Below are 15,136 nucleotides of genomic sequence, written 5' to 3' on the forward strand. Positions count from 1 at the left end.
AGTGCATCCAAGTAATCAACATGTAAAACAGTAATCATGTCTTAAAACAGACATTCTGTTGTGATTAGATGTTATAATCATATTTTATAACAACATTCAGTGCCATAAAAAAAGTGTTTGCCTCCTTCCAGGTAAACTTTGGGTTTTTTTCAGTTGTCCTGAAACTAATTTAAACATAAGACAAATATAACATGAGTAAAGACAAGAATCAGCTGTCAAATTTTAAAAAGCTTCATTTTAAAAAGTTCTCCATCAATTAGCACTGCGTGAAAAGTATATGCCCCTAAAGGAATAATGATGTAAATGTTATTAACCGCACCTTTATGTCTGATTACTACCAAATCTGTAAAATCAAGAATTCCCTGGAACAAAGTCTGTTTGACGTGAGTTGGGGTTTTCCACCACATCTGATGCAAAACTCAGAAAAAGACGGTAAAGCATTGTAGTGGTAGTGTGATGGTCTGAGCCTGCTCAGTTTCTATGAGACGTGGACAACTTACTGTTAAAGACGGAACCATGAATTCTGCTCTCGGCCAGAAAGTCTCAAAAGATAATGTCGGCCTTTCATTTGAGCTTACGCTTTAGCGTATTTGGGTTATGGAGAATCCATAGTACACATCTGTTGACTTATGACTCTCACTCATAAAAAAAAAAAAAAAAACTATGACGCTGCTTCACATAATCCGTACAAAAACTGCTTTTTGTTTGGATTTTGTCTTTCTTTGTCTCATCTTAAAATGTCTTTGATATAAAATATTTCAGTTTTACCAAAAAACAGGACAAAAAGAGAAATAATTAAAGGGCCTTATACCTTTTCACAACTTTGAACTCTTAAGCATAGCAGCAAAATCAAACTTTATCTGCATTGTTAAATGTGAGACAGTGTGAAGATGCAAAACAAACCACAGAAATAAATATGAGAAATCTTTATTATAAAGACATTAATTAGAACCTCATTGGAATACTTAATAGCAAACATTAATGTGAGATTTTCTTCTTAAAACATGTATTCGACACAAAAATAAGAGCATTTGTGTTTGATAAATTGCCTCTGTTGCAATATCTTCTTGGCAATGCATCTTACTCCATTAGAAAGCTTGTCTACTTCCTCTAAATGGTGTTGCATTTGTAAGGAAAAACCATTTAATTGCTGGGCAGCAGAGTTGAGTGTGTTGGTTGTGCCCTTGGAAAAACTTGCCAGATCCTCTCTGCCAAATGCCAACATCTGCCAACAACGTCCCTTATTCGATCAGATGATTGAAGTCTGAAGAAACAAGACATATTACTAATTTAATGACTTAATTTAATAAATAGCCTGGTACTTCATGCTCAGACTGGTCACTAATTTGATCACACATCAGTGGGATCACTTCCCATCCATTTAGCACCACTCGGTGTGAAACAGCCAATATGGTTGTGTTACTTACTCTAGGACTAACTCAAAAAAACCTTCAAGGGGGAATAAAGGTGACTATGTCGTTTTAAAAGAACAACACAGATGTTGCATCAGTTAACTCTGTTTTGCCCATAACTTATCAAGCGATGTAGTTTCAGACTTGCATCAGCTGACTTGTACATGCTGTCTTTGGGGGTTGAGGAGCCGATGAAGTGATAATGTATGGTTTGGTTTTAAACATAACGATGCTTGACACCGTCAGTCGTTTAGCACTGTCGACCACATTTTCTGTACTTCCTTTGGAGAAGTATGAATGGCCAAAATCGGCTCAGAGGCGATTCCTCTTCATGGCATATGATAAGCCCCGCTATGGTGGGGTGTGTGTTGAAGTGTTCGAAAATAGAACTCGGTTTCTTAAAGTGGAGATATTGAATTGCCAATGACTGGAAAATCTCATCTCAATATCTCTCAGATTACAGTGGAGCTTTGGAAAGTTTTACATTCATACACTCCACACAACAAACGCATTTTCCTTTCAAATGTGGCACAACTTAAATAAAAAAGAAGGAGGTTTTCCAAATATATAGACTTACTGCCAAGTGATGTCATAGCAGCAAATACTGACCAAACAAAATGCCCTTACTTTTTGTGCAGTTTTATTTTTTCTTTTTGGTCTTTGCATCTTTCGCTTTAAGTAGTGCATCTTCTTTTTCAGCAGCAGCTTTAATCCTTCTTTTTCCTAGAGGTGTTTTTGCGTACCAGCTCTGAAGGAAAAACAAAGAAAATGTCTTAAATACATGCCTTAAAAATATAAAACATCATATTCTGAAAACAGAAATAAAAGACTCTTCTACTTTTTCTAACTATAATTTTAACCATATCACAAAAAAAAAATCAGAATTCTTCTTCTAAACCTGCTTTAAATGGCTTTTTGAATATTGCTGCTTCAACATACTTTTAACGCCTCTTCCTCCTTCTGGAGCACGGGCTCAAACTTGCCAAGTGGTACAATGAAATCATCAGCAGTGAGGGGGTGCTTTGTCAAGTCATTGATGCGATCCTTGGTGACAACACTGCTGATGACCTGCACCATTTGGCCTGGGGTGTAGCCATCAGTTACCTTCGTCAGAGAGGTGAGGTCCAAAGCGTTTGTTATTTTTCCTCCTTGCTTTTTAATAAGTTTCTCCCACAAAACTAAAATTACGCAGAATTAATAGTTATTTTATTCCACATTACCACAAGTTTAATTTTCATCATTTTTATGAATTACTGTGTGTCGTGTCTTTACTGTATCTTGAGCCGTAGTCAGGTCTTGGGATGAGGATGATTTTGCCATACATTTTACACATCGATTTAAGATCAGAATTCTGTGGGCCTTTTGTTGTTCCAATTATCAGGACACGATCTTCTGGTTTGATCAGTTTAAGACACTTAGGCAAATCTTTTTTCAGTCGCCTAGGTTCCAGCTGTTCATAAAACACAAAAGAGTTAAAACTGCAATGAAATTAAATCAATCAAAATATTTTATTTTACAATATGACAGTTATGAATGTGTTTATTTTTTTTTTTAATCTGAAGTACCTGTTCTTCATCCTTGGGAACTTTTTTGTAGAACATTTTCTCCGCATCTTGAATCCAAATCACAGAGGGTTGCAAAAGCCTTGCAACCTGAATATAAATCGACTATGAAAAACTGCTTCTGTACTATTTGGCTAACCGACTGCTAAAAGAACTTTGAGTACACAAAATATTTTCAGTGGTGATTTGCAACTCTGCACATTGTTATAGGTAGGTAAGGCCATAAACTTCTAACAATACAAAAGAAGCAAACACTCATCCATCTCTGACAATCATAGCGTTTGTAAGCCATTGAAATGAATAATCTTTCCCAAAAATCTGACCTGTTCTGGAAACTAAATGGATATTTTGATCTGTACATTTTTAGATTAGACTTATTAAAGGCAAAAATATAAACCACAAAGAAAGAAATAGAGTTACATGGGAATATAGAATACATCTTAACATCTAAGTGATATTAGAAAATTGAAGCAATGTTTTGGCATCCAGAGTCCTACCTTAAACACCATATGAAGCATCATGGCCAGTCCAGGCTTGCCTGGGTATTTTCCTGCTGTGCTATAGGGGGACAAATCAAACATAGTGGCCCCCGTCTCCTGGCAAATTGCATGGACCAACATGCTCTTGCCCACACCTGCCGGCCCCACCAGCAGTATGGACTTTATTAGAGGAGCCTTCTCATGAACCTCTGGAGCGCCTGCAAACCACATACATTTCAAACCATACAAGTGTTATAAATTCATGGTAACATATATTAATAAATACAAAATATTTATAATAAGTTCCATACCTAATGGTAAAATTCCATATAAAGATAAGACTTGACGGACATCTAACAATGATGGCATGGGCTCGATGTCGTTTTGTCTCAGTGTAGTACCAAGATAATTATAGTCACCTGGAAAGGAAATAGAAAACAGAACTTTTGTTATTTGCTTGTTATTTTTGATTAAGAGTTGAATGAAGTTTCTTTAATATCTAGAAGGCAGTTTTATCATTAAAGAACATATCACTGTCCTTAATATAAAAAAATAGCTTTGATAGGCAGCATCTCATGCCAAAATCTATAAATAAACCTCAATAAACAGTTGTTATTAACACATTTTACAGAACCTACATTCTCTAAGGACTTATTAGTTTAATCAGTTTTCACATAAGCTGGCAAAGGAGCCAGAAGAGGGCAGCACATCATAGCTAATTACATGGCAGATGAAAATGAATTTCTTCTTTTAAAAGAGTTTTCTTGTTTCCACACATCTCTTGCAATCTGAGGTAAAAATCACAAATACAACTACAGAAAAAATATATTGCCCAATGTCTTACCCAAGAAATCTTGCATCCGAAAATTTTTTGCCCGTTTCAGTAAGCCTTGCTGCACAAGCTCTTCACACAAAGACTCAAGGGTCCTAGCAGATGTAAAGAAATTAAGTTTATGTTATTTTGGTGGTTTGTTTTGTTTTGTTTCCTGAAACTTACAAATGTATGTGATCCCTTTAACATCACCTATCAGGTGTCAGATCTTTTTCCTTTTTCTTCTTCTTTCCACCTTTAGACCCTTTTTTCTTCTGTGTAGTTAATTAAGATATTAATCACATCAATGCAATGCATGCAAAATTAGATCAGATTTTAATGTTGGTACCTTTGGTCCTTTTTGTTTGCCAGGTTTCTCTTTATCTACAGCCAACTTCAACTCAGCAAGTTCCTCTCGCATCTCCTCATCAACCTGAAGAAATAGGGAAAAATGGTGAGTGAGCATCTGTCTGTCTGTCTGACTTTTTGTCTGTGGAGTTTGTTGTAGCTAGGTAGATCTTTTTGAAGATAACTTCAAAAAGGTTAGATAGACAAAAAAGCCCTCAAAGGTTTTACAACTGAATGTGAGGAATGGGTCAAACTTTCTTCAGTCCTATGTCAGTGACTGATGGATGGCTTGTAAAAGCTGTTCATTCAACTAAAGGGGATAACACTCACTTTTAGGGATTTTTCTCATTTAGAGAAAAAAACCTTTTTTTTTTTTTTTTTTTTTTTTTTTTTTTTTTTGTCCTTTTTGCTCCCACGTCTTCAGGAAGGAGGGGCAGCAACAATAAGAAAGAAACACCAGAGAAACACTTGTGTGAAGTTACATCCCTTTGTTTTTCAAATCTTAAATATTATATCGGCACAAAAGAAAATATTTTGGCCGCACAAACCTGTACAAATATAGCACAGTTGATTGATCTGCTTGGTAAGTGTACAAATTATGTTTTCTATCAATGTTGAAGAATTTTAAGCAATAATTTGAGCCGACAAAAACCAAGGAAGGTTTTATGGTTAAATAAAATCAATAGTGACACGGGTACAGCAATACCTGTAATCGAACTTCCTCTTCTACGATTTTTCTCATTTCTTCCTTAATCAGCTCCACTTCGTGAATCTGGGTGAAGTTTTCAGACTCATTACGGGTTTTCCAAACCTCTGTGAGTAGAAAGACTTTGTAAGGTTTTATGGTAATACCAACAATTCTTTCACATGACTCTTTTACTTAGAGGGAAGAAAAGAACAACATAGAAGAAAACCATTAGGGCACTTTGTCTTTTTTAACTCACATTGCTAGTGAGTGCAAGAACACTCAAAAGCATACTTGTGAGTGTACTCAGAAATCGTATTTTCATCATAAATGTTTGGGACTGTAAACAATCTTCAAACATCAGATTTCTTTAACATTTTACATGTGAAACCACCTTCATATCTTTTGTTTGCCACTTCCAATTCTGAAAGAAAAGCAGATGGCATCATCGTCAACCCTTCATCATCCTGTGAGTCCGAACAAAGTTAAATTAGATCATCACAAACGAGCAATGCACTGTCTAAGCTGCTCTAATGACATGTTCAAATTTTTTCACTTACGTCCTCTGCACCCTTCCCCTTTCCCTTGTCTTTCTTATCTTTTGCCTTCTTGTCGTCCTTCCCTTTCGCTTTTGATTTGGACGCTGCCTCCTCTTCTTGTAAAGCAATTTCTTCCACTAACTGAAAGTGGCAAACCGTATTTTACAAAATATCCAGAAAATATTTATTTTTCCATTTAATTCAAGATGCATTTCACCTGCTGAGGGGTTTTTTCAGCAAATATGATGGCTGAACCTCCCTCTTCAACAGTTGGATAGTCTGGAAATAGTCCTGTGGTATTACTTTAAAACATAATAAAGAATAAGAAATCAGTGTCAGTCACTGACGTCAATAATTTTGAAAATACTTCTTTACATCACCAAATACAACCCTACTGCAGGCCCAAACCTCACCGACATTCATAAAACCACTGTCGAATCTGATTTTTCATCGTCTTGGCCATGTCATTCCACTCCAATTCTCGTATTTGCTTCAAAATTGCATCTATTGCATTTAGGTAAACTTCCTCGTGTTTCTTTTGTCTAACTCGAATGGAAGTGTCGATAGCTTGGGCATCAATCTCTGCCTGAAGAGGGGTCTGGTATTTCGGATCCATAACCTGGCACAAATAATAAATATGTTAACAAAATGTACTTGTTCCAAGATTTTAGAAAGGTAACTAGGGCAAAAAGAGATATAAAATTTTGAGTAAAAATATCATGAGCTCAAGCTTAAAGTAATGCCTTATGGTGTATTATCAATACATAAATGGTAGCTTTAAAAAAATATATTATAATTTCAAGGTTCAGGATACAGAACAAAATGGATCATCTGACTTACCATTCCAAGAAAAATCATCTCCTCATCTCGAGCAATCCTTGTTTTCTTTCTTTGTAAGTACCCCTTCCATATCTGGAAATAAAGTTCAACCAGAATAAATAAGGTCCAACAGATGAATCCCAGATAGAGAAAATGTCACATAATGTTTAAGAGAAACAACCTTCTGAATGCGGATGGCGGCCAACTCATTGAAAGCTGATCCAGCGGATTTGGCCCTGTGCCGTCTGTCGAAATTGCTAAATCTGACGTCTTTGTTTAACTTTGCCCTAATCCTCCCTTGCCACGCCCTCTCCACCATTTGAATGATCTTTATGGCCTCCGCTTCAGTCATAACTTTGTCCATTGAAGTCTGCAGGGACCCCCAAAAAAATCAAACAAAAACATGATAAACAAGGAAACACAAATAATTCTCTGATTGTAAAAGAAAGAGTGATCCGCTAAATATTAAGTCTTGCTTTTAAAATAAAATAATGTGTCATGTTAAAGTCACTTTTAAATGTTGAAGGCTTGCATGTGTACCAAAATCAAGTGATCTGTTTCAAATCTAAGACACAAAGAGTTCTATTTACAAGTAGTGTCATTTTAACCTACATCAAGGTCTTTTGAACCATCCGCCAAATTCAGGACATCCAGCACCATCGTTTTTCGTTCTTCAGTTTCTTTGCTGCGCTCACCGACAAAGAAGTATGGAATGGGGATCTCAAGTGCAGGCTAAAAAGACAATGATGCTAAGAGTTTGAGAGTTATCTTCTACAAATGCATCGAGTATCAAGAAAAATGTCTTTCCAGTACCAGTTAAATATTTCTTTTGATTTTGCTTTTTTGTCACAGTTAGTGAAATGCAAAAACTCTTCCACGACACTTGAGATTTATCAGCAATAAATATACAGTGTATGAAAATTAAACAAACCTATTTTCAAAAAAAAACTTACAGGCGTGAGTTTCAGTGCATGCAGGATGTCATCCACATAGTGGTACTCTGAAAACTCTTTCTCCACCATTTCATACTTCAGTTCTAGCACCCGCCCCATTACGCCCTTGAGAAGTAGAAGAATAAGTCGTCTCTTCTGAGGGTGGACCAGCATGTTGTGGGCTTCCTCCAGCTGCCTGAAGACTTGAACGTAGCGCACATAAAGGGTCGCCAGCCGCTGGAAGAACACCACTCTGTCTCGCTGAGGTGGAATGGGCACAGGAGGTAGTTCTTCAGCCAGGAGACTACTCAGCTCTGACATGGCATCTTTCCAGACCTGGTTGTAGGAACTGGGACAGTGTAAACACGGAGATAAAATAAAGGAAAGACAAGAAATATTACACCATGACATTATATTTCAGGCAAGAGTATCCTAATGGAACAATGTATTGTAAATTGTACCTCAAAATACAATTTAGCATTAAGGTATAGTGGTGTGTACTTGTTCTTAGTTCCCTGGCAAAAAAACAAAATCTTGTACTTGTACTTGTACAAGATGCATAGTATGGGGTTCCATTGGAGCCAAATTATGAATTAATGAGTTATAAAACCATAGAGTACTTTTGATTACTTAAATTAATTCAGTTGTTTGTGAAACATCCCCATTGCTTTATCACTCCATTTATATTAGAGCCTTTGACAACATGACATTGTTTTTTGACTGAATGCCTTACTCCTTTCACCAACATTTTTCACTGTGGCCACTATGTCTTTCTTTCCCCATAAAACTTTTCTCCAGAAAGAATTTGGCAAATTTTAGTCAAACTTCAAGGCTTTGATTTAGGTCAGCACCCTCTAAATCCATGTTGATGTTAAACTCGCTTCACTGCAGACAGGGACACTAATGTTCCAGTACCTCCAAGTCCAATAGGTTTGTACCTCAGCGGATTATTCCTAATTATTCTAATGACTTTATTTCCACTGAAGGTGATAGCTTATGTCAATACTTGAACACAAGTCTGTGTTAACAGAAAATGGATCTCAAACACATATCTCAGCTAGTTTTTTGAAATGGAGTGAAAATATGTTTAAATATGCACGCATAATCTTGACCCTGAGTATTAGAGAAAGCTCAAAATAAATTCCACTCCACTCTTCGTAGTTTCTATGAAATAATTACTTGACTGTGAATAACATAAAAAAGTGGCTAAAGGACGCGTGACGTAATCTTCTCAGTGGTTCAGTAGATTTCCTGCCAGCAGGATGTTGTTTGATTACTTTATGGTTCGAAAGTTACTTTCTTTAATCTTCTCAAAGAACTAAGTAGCATTAACTGAACGCTTTGACATGCATTTTGATTGGCAAGACATCAAACCTGTAAGTAGTTTATTTTCTTCCTTGCTGCATCTCTGAAATCCTCCCACCAGCAGCTAGCTAAAATATCTTTGAGAAGCTAAACATTGGGAATGAAACAACCGTAAAAACAAATTCCACAATGGTTTTTGGAAAGGTTACCTTTGCGACATGTCTGTGTATCAATTTCGTGGGGGTAAAGCAGCACAATTATGAAATAAAGTGCCAAAACTGTGCTAAAATACGGTGCTCCGATCAAAGTGTCGACCTTGGTTTCCAGGCTAACCAATCGCGTTTACTGTTTCTATGGTAACCGCTAACATTTGGAGTAACAGCGGAAGTTTCTATTGTAGACAGGCGTGGCAGGATTGTTTTGTTTGTTTGTTTTTTTACGGAGAGAAAACAACTTTATGTTTGGTATTCAGGTTAAAATCAAGAAGATATGTTTCAATAATAAATAAATAACTTAGATTCTTTTTTTAAAGTGACGGAGAGACGTAACTATTACAGAACGAACGTTCTGTTTGAAATTATATTAATAAAAATAGGTGCAACTAACTAAAGAAACAGAGCTCTAAATAAATATTACAGTTTCACAACAAAAAGACTGTTAATGAAATGCAGTAACAGTGCAAACTACCTGCGAGACTACATGTCCTCCAAGTGGCACAGCAGGTTCAGCAGATGAATATAATATTAAAACAACCTTATGCACTAAAAAGAAGAATCAGTTTAACAAGAATGTGAGGCTGTGACTGTGCACTGTAAAATAAAAACAAATAAACAATTCTTTTTTTATTATTTCAAAAGCTGTTTTATGGAGATGTGTTCACATTAGAAACAAACACAAAAAAGATCACTCAAATAGTAGTTGACCTTTTTCCTTTTCATTCTGAGAAAATAGTCTGTTTCTTTTATTGCCTCAATAACTGCAATAAAAATAACAAAGGCTTTACTATTCATTATGGCAATAACATGGCCAACATAATGATGGGACTTGACAGTTTTTGGAGGGTACGCTACAGAACGTAATTGCTGAAGCTGCTGGGGGCTACATCGAAGCATATTAGTAGAAAATTGAGTGGAAGGAAACATGTAGCAGAAATTACTAAAGGCTAAAGGGTTGTGATCCAAGTCCCTTTGAAGAGTTTGAGGGAGATTCATAAATTGTGGGAAATAGCTGGTGTTAATACTTTAAGAACCACAACTACTGCATTTCTTCCGTTAAGCTTCTCCTGAATCAGAGACAACTTCAGAGCCATCTAAAAGAAAATGAGAAGGACTGTCAGTCAGACATCCAAAGTCCTCCTTTAAGATACAAGTAAAACTTGGCTTTTATTTGGAAATCAAGATCCAAGAATCGGTCGGTGAACTTGAGAAGCACAGAACTCCACTGGTAAGTTTCCACAGTCAGTGATGATTTGGGGTGGGGAGCCATACCATTTCTGTTCTTGGTCCAATGTTTTTTTTTTTTTTTTGTTTTTTATCAGGTCAACAGTCAGTGCAGCCAGGAAATTTTTGTGCACTATGGAGATGCTAATTTCATTTTCGAACAAGACCTGATCCCTATACACAATACCTTAATTGGAAACTTTAATTAACTTGGAATCATTGTACTTCCCTCACCTAAACCCCTTATAGCAACTGAAGATATGCAAGATGAAAACCACTATTAAACAACCTCGGCTAAATTAACACCTCAGCAGGGCTGCATTGATGCAGCAGTTCATGCTAAAGGGGCTCTGACAAAGCACTGAAGGCATATGCCTGCTCAACAGCTCTGTATTAAAATCTTTCTTTCATATCCTCTATACATTCTACGTTCCCTAAGAGGTGCAGGTTGTCAGTACCTGTAAGCCATAATCATGAAAATAAACTGAAATAAGCACAGGAAATATAGCACTCTGATATCTATATCATAAATTGCAAATGCTGAAATAAATTAACTTTTCAAAGAGATTTTAATTTATTGAGATGCCCCACTACCTCTCTGTTCTTTCAACTTTTTTTTTTCTTAAATGTGATTTAACTTATAACTATCAATGACATATGGACAAAATTAAGACTTGATTTGTCATGCATTAGTCAATTTTTTGTTTGTTTGTTTCGCTCCGAGCTAAAGGGAAAAGAAATTATTTCGTTTTTTTCCTCTCTAAAAATTCCAATTCTAAATGGACCCTTACATACCCCTGGCGTTATTCTTCCAAGCTGCATCACCATAAAGATTTCTGTTCGGGAGTTAACTTGCCGGATGGATGCTCCTGGAGGCGCATTCTCTGCAGCGCTTAGGAGGTCACAAGACTTGGACATCAGTGAACAAAAACATCGGCACGTTGACAGCTCGACTGCAAGCTTATAGGCCCTCAGATTCTCCAGTTCTCTGCATCCAGCATCCAACAAGTTGCTCCCTTTTTGGAAAACTACTTCACTGCGCGCTGTTGCGCTCCTGTATTTTTCGTGCGCCAAGCTCTTTTTTTAAAAAAAGAAAAAAGAAAAAAAAAGAACATGCAATCTTAAAGCGCGTTTTCTTCTTTCCTCACTCCCAAACTTTATCTCAAAAGGATCATCGACTTTTTATGGGCTCGAAACAACTGCAGATGAAACTTTTCTTGTGCGTAAAGGTGTGGGGCGCGCCAAAGTGAACATGTGCCTCTGGGACAAAAGAGGGGAGAAAATACTCCGAAGATGTCAACATTGCTTTACCACCCACTCGAAATCGATTGTATTACCTTCAAGAAGGTGGCACTCGGTATAAATAGCTACGCAATTTTTCAAGAAAGACGGCGTTGAGCACAATCTGCAGGCTGTTCTTTCTCTCTCTTATCGGAACCGCAGACAACGCCTGGAAGAATTTCCTCAAGACAACTGTGTCCACTCTCCAGGACATCAGCATCTCCTCAACCGGTGAGTTCTGGATTTAGCTAAGTGCATTTACTTTATTATAAGTAAAAAAATAAAAAATAAAAAAAAAAGAAGAAGAAGAAGGGGAAAAAAACTAAATAGAATCCCAGAGAGAATCGTGCCTAGCCTGTCATGCACCATTTCTTTAATGGGATGCCTGGCAAATACAGGTTGCGTGTGTTCCATGAGACAAGGAGTGTTTTAGTTTTTTACGCAAAAGTAGGAACGAAAAAAAAAGATTATTACAGCGTGTGCAGCTTGTTAAATGTCTAACTTTAGATTACATCTTTAACAACAACCAAACTTATTTATTTATTTATTTATTTATTTATTTATTTATTTATTTTTTCCCAGACAGTCAAGCCATGCATGTGGAGAGGAAATGGCACATACTGTTGACCATCTTCTTTCTGCTCATCTCCTCGGGTCAGTGCATGGACAGCAAAGAGGTCAAGCAGAATGAGAGAAGGACCCTGTTGGATCTAATTTTACAGGTTATCAAGGACAGCCAGCAACGGGACAAGCCCGTGTCTAGGCACTGTGGCAGTGGACTCCACACCTCAGCACAAGACTTCAAGTCCTCTTCCCGGGAAAAGCCTTTGTATGTCCCTAGGCTGGATAACACTAGACTCATAGGTAAGCTGATAAGATTTATTTTTAGGACCTGATGATGAATGCATAATCCCCATTTTACTGTTGGAGACAGCTGTCATTGGTCTGCTCAGCGCTCCTCTTCTAATGTAGGACCTGTCTCTGGTTTGGCTAAACTGAAACTTTAAACTATGTGCATGTTTTAAGTTAATTCAAGAGATCTGGACATTTTACTGACTACAAGTCTGGATAGCCAAGGGAACAATGCCCATACATATTTGACATAAGTATGCGAATTGCATGTGCAGCTCAGGTTGCAATGATTATATAATGCATTTAACGCAGGTAAGCTTAATGTGTGCAAGACTAAGAGTTTACATCATACTTACTCTGATTAGATACATCTCCTTCACGTGTTTTGGACATATTTAAACTGTGAATGACTGATTAGTAGAGGAACCTATCATCAAATGTGGTAGGAGGAGCATCGTGGGGCCAAACCTATGAATGATTCATTCAGAATGATTCATTGATCATCTTTAAATATGAATGACATCCGTAAATGTTGCTCTTCACCCACATTGGGTGCGTTTTTGTGTTTTGTGCTTCATTTCTAAACTCGTTTTCTTTGAAACATATTGAATGTCGCATTCGGAGTCTCTTGTACATGAAAAAAAAAAATGGAACTCTGCATTTACTGTCTTAAAGTACAGCATTATGTCCAGTCAATCATTTGTACATGTGCTTTTATTCTCCTCAGTTCCAGGCTTCACTGAAATCAACACATAGACGAGAATTAATATTTTTTTTCAAGAATTGCACCTCGGTGTGGTGTGTAAAATGAACATAATGTGTTTGTTTAAGATAATCACTGTCAGTTAGATCATGCCTTTGCGATGCTGAACAGACAGCACACAGCTGAAAGTCTTGGCCTCATCTTGTGCAATTTGAGAAGTACTTTTCTCAGACCAGTGGCTAGATGGAATTTATCTTTTGAGGATATTAAAGGCAGCATATTAGCACTGGTGCATGTGAGACCACTGGAAGAACGATCGTCACGCAATGATGAAGGCATAAACACAGTGAGGATGAGGGGGGACATGTTGTGGAGTTGTTCCCTGTGTGTTCCTCTCAAGCCGTGGCTGTGGCATCAGAATGACAGCTGTGGTGAGACTAAGATAAAACAAGCAAACACATGCATTTTATATCTGTTTTTTTTTTTTGTTTGTTTGTTTTGTTTTTTTGATGATGCAACCTTTAGCTGAGGAGTTGAAGCTTAGCTGTTAGTCTTTTAGGAAAATGAGGGGACTGCATGCAAAACATTTGTTTTACATAGACATACCTTCATGTTTAGACTTGAAGAAATGTTTGTATTTTTTCTGGAATACCCCTTTAATAGTATATGCTGCCATTTATTCAGAATAAGACAAAAACTATTTTACGTTTGCTGGTTTTCAGCCTGGTGCAATGACTGTCAATCATTATTCCCATCTTGTAACCACATTACAGTCTACTGACTCTGGAGACTAAAGTGCAATCAACCATGTATTACAAGGACTTATTATGATCAGCATTTAACCCCCCCAAAATAATCACTTTAGGCTGTCAGCAATGGTATTGTGTTGTTGGACTTTTGCATGTTATATAATGCCCTGCAAAAATATTATTACCTCTGAAACTTTTCAAATTTTTCCATGTCACAATGTAATGTTCAACATATTTGGTTGGAATTTTGAGTATAATATATGAAGTATGTGTAGAAACCAAATCCCTCCATTCATCGTCTAAACCTGCTCATTCTTGCAGAGCCTCAGTGGGGCTGATGTCTTTCTCAGGGTACAGCCTGGACAGGTTGCCAAACCATTGCAGTAGAGATTAAATCATAAAGGGCATTTTTTTATTTTTTTTATTTCTAGGTTGGTTACCTCTCAGCCCTTATAATAAATTTAAAACTATAGATTCTTAATGAAAGAGGGAGCTTCAGCTTGTACATGCATTTTATTCCACTTCTTTAAGCCTTTCACTTTTTTTCATGTTGTAATGTAATGTAATATAATGTATATTGATGGCATTGATGCATAACTGTGATGTGTAAGGAAAATTGTTTTAGAAATATTTCTACTGAAAATCTGAAAAGCGTTTTGTTCATATATTATGTCCTCAACATCTATATTAGAATACCCCTGGTTGAAATTACAGCATAAATCCAGCTTTTCTTTGAAGGCCTCAGAGTTTGGTTTGAGAACAGCAAGCAGCATCACGAAGACCAAGGAGGACAGCAGACAAGTTGAGGAAAAGTTGGGGTAAAGTTTAAAACAGGATATAAAATTAGATCCCAACAGCACAGTGATACTTCAAAAATAGAGTGTGGCACAACTATAAACCTTCCAAAATATCGCTGTGCATCGAAGCTGTCAGGCTAGTCAAAGAGAAAGCTCTGATACTGCGAGCTCTGCAGATGATGAAACAAACATGTGGACGTAAATGCCCTGATCAGATAAAACCAGATGCATTTTCACCTGCATGCAAAATCATATGTGCAGCAAAAAAATTGACACTTCACGTCCCCCTGATCACACCTGCGATAAGAAGCGGAGGTGGCAGCATCATGCTATGTTTTTTTGTTTCTTGGGGGGGGGGGGGGGGGGGGGCGGGGGGGGGAGGAGAGGGGGAAAGGATAAAAAAAAAATAGGTGGGGGTTTTTT

At 37.1% G+C, this 15,136-nt stretch overlaps 2 protein-coding genes across 6 annotated transcripts in view; one reads left to right on the forward strand and one right to left on the reverse strand.

The window, feature by feature from the left end:
• Positions 1-1,606: 1,606 nt before the first annotated feature.
• On the reverse strand, positions 1,607-11,263 carry zgc:153738 (IQ and AAA domain-containing protein 1). Of its 3 annotated transcripts, none has more exons than XM_015045732.1 (19): positions 11,188-11,263; positions 7,609-7,936; positions 7,268-7,387; positions 6,837-7,025; positions 6,677-6,748; positions 6,250-6,455; positions 6,054-6,138; positions 5,858-5,977; positions 5,692-5,764; positions 5,319-5,425; positions 4,614-4,697; positions 4,478-4,539; positions 4,298-4,380; positions 3,765-3,872; positions 3,472-3,671; positions 2,978-3,064; positions 2,685-2,862; positions 2,352-2,590; positions 1,607-2,160 (listed from the first exon to the last, which is right to left on the reverse strand). In XM_015045732.1, the coding sequence occupies exons 1-19, from the start codon at positions 11,247-11,249 to the stop codon at positions 2,053-2,055; spliced, it is 2,511 nt and encodes an 836-aa protein (XP_014901218.1). In that variant the 5' UTR covers positions 11,250-11,263; the 3' UTR covers positions 1,607-2,052. The 3 variants fall into 3 exon arrangements, with proteins under 3 accessions (XP_014901218.1, XP_014901217.1, XP_014901220.1); XM_015045731.1 differs by having other exon boundaries at positions 11,128-11,263; XM_015045734.1 differs by lacking the exon at positions 11,188-11,263 and adding an exon at positions 9,102-9,337.
• A 494-nt stretch (positions 11,264-11,757) lies between these two features.
• Positions 11,758-15,136, forward strand: part of alkal1 (ALK and LTK ligand 1) — a 13,856-nt gene continuing 10,477 nt past the window's right edge. For 2 of the 3 annotated variants that reach the window (XM_015045735.1, XM_015045737.1), the window contains exons 1-2: positions 11,758-11,843; positions 12,199-12,476. In XM_015045735.1, the coding sequence (XP_014901221.1) occupies positions 12,206-12,476 (271 nt within the window). In that variant the 5' untranslated portion in view covers positions 11,758-11,843; positions 12,199-12,205. Of the gene's footprint in view, positions 11,844-12,194; positions 12,477-15,136 lie in introns of all 3 variants that reach the window. The other variant, XM_015045736.1, reaches the window with a different exon arrangement.

Source organism: Poecilia latipinna, unplaced genomic scaffold (genome assembly GCF_001443285.1).
Source record: "Poecilia latipinna isolate Pla-1442-1.1 unplaced genomic scaffold, P_latipinna-1.0 Scaffold742, whole genome shotgun sequence".
Taxonomy (NCBI): Eukaryota; Metazoa; Chordata; class Actinopteri; order Cyprinodontiformes; family Poeciliidae; genus Poecilia; species Poecilia latipinna.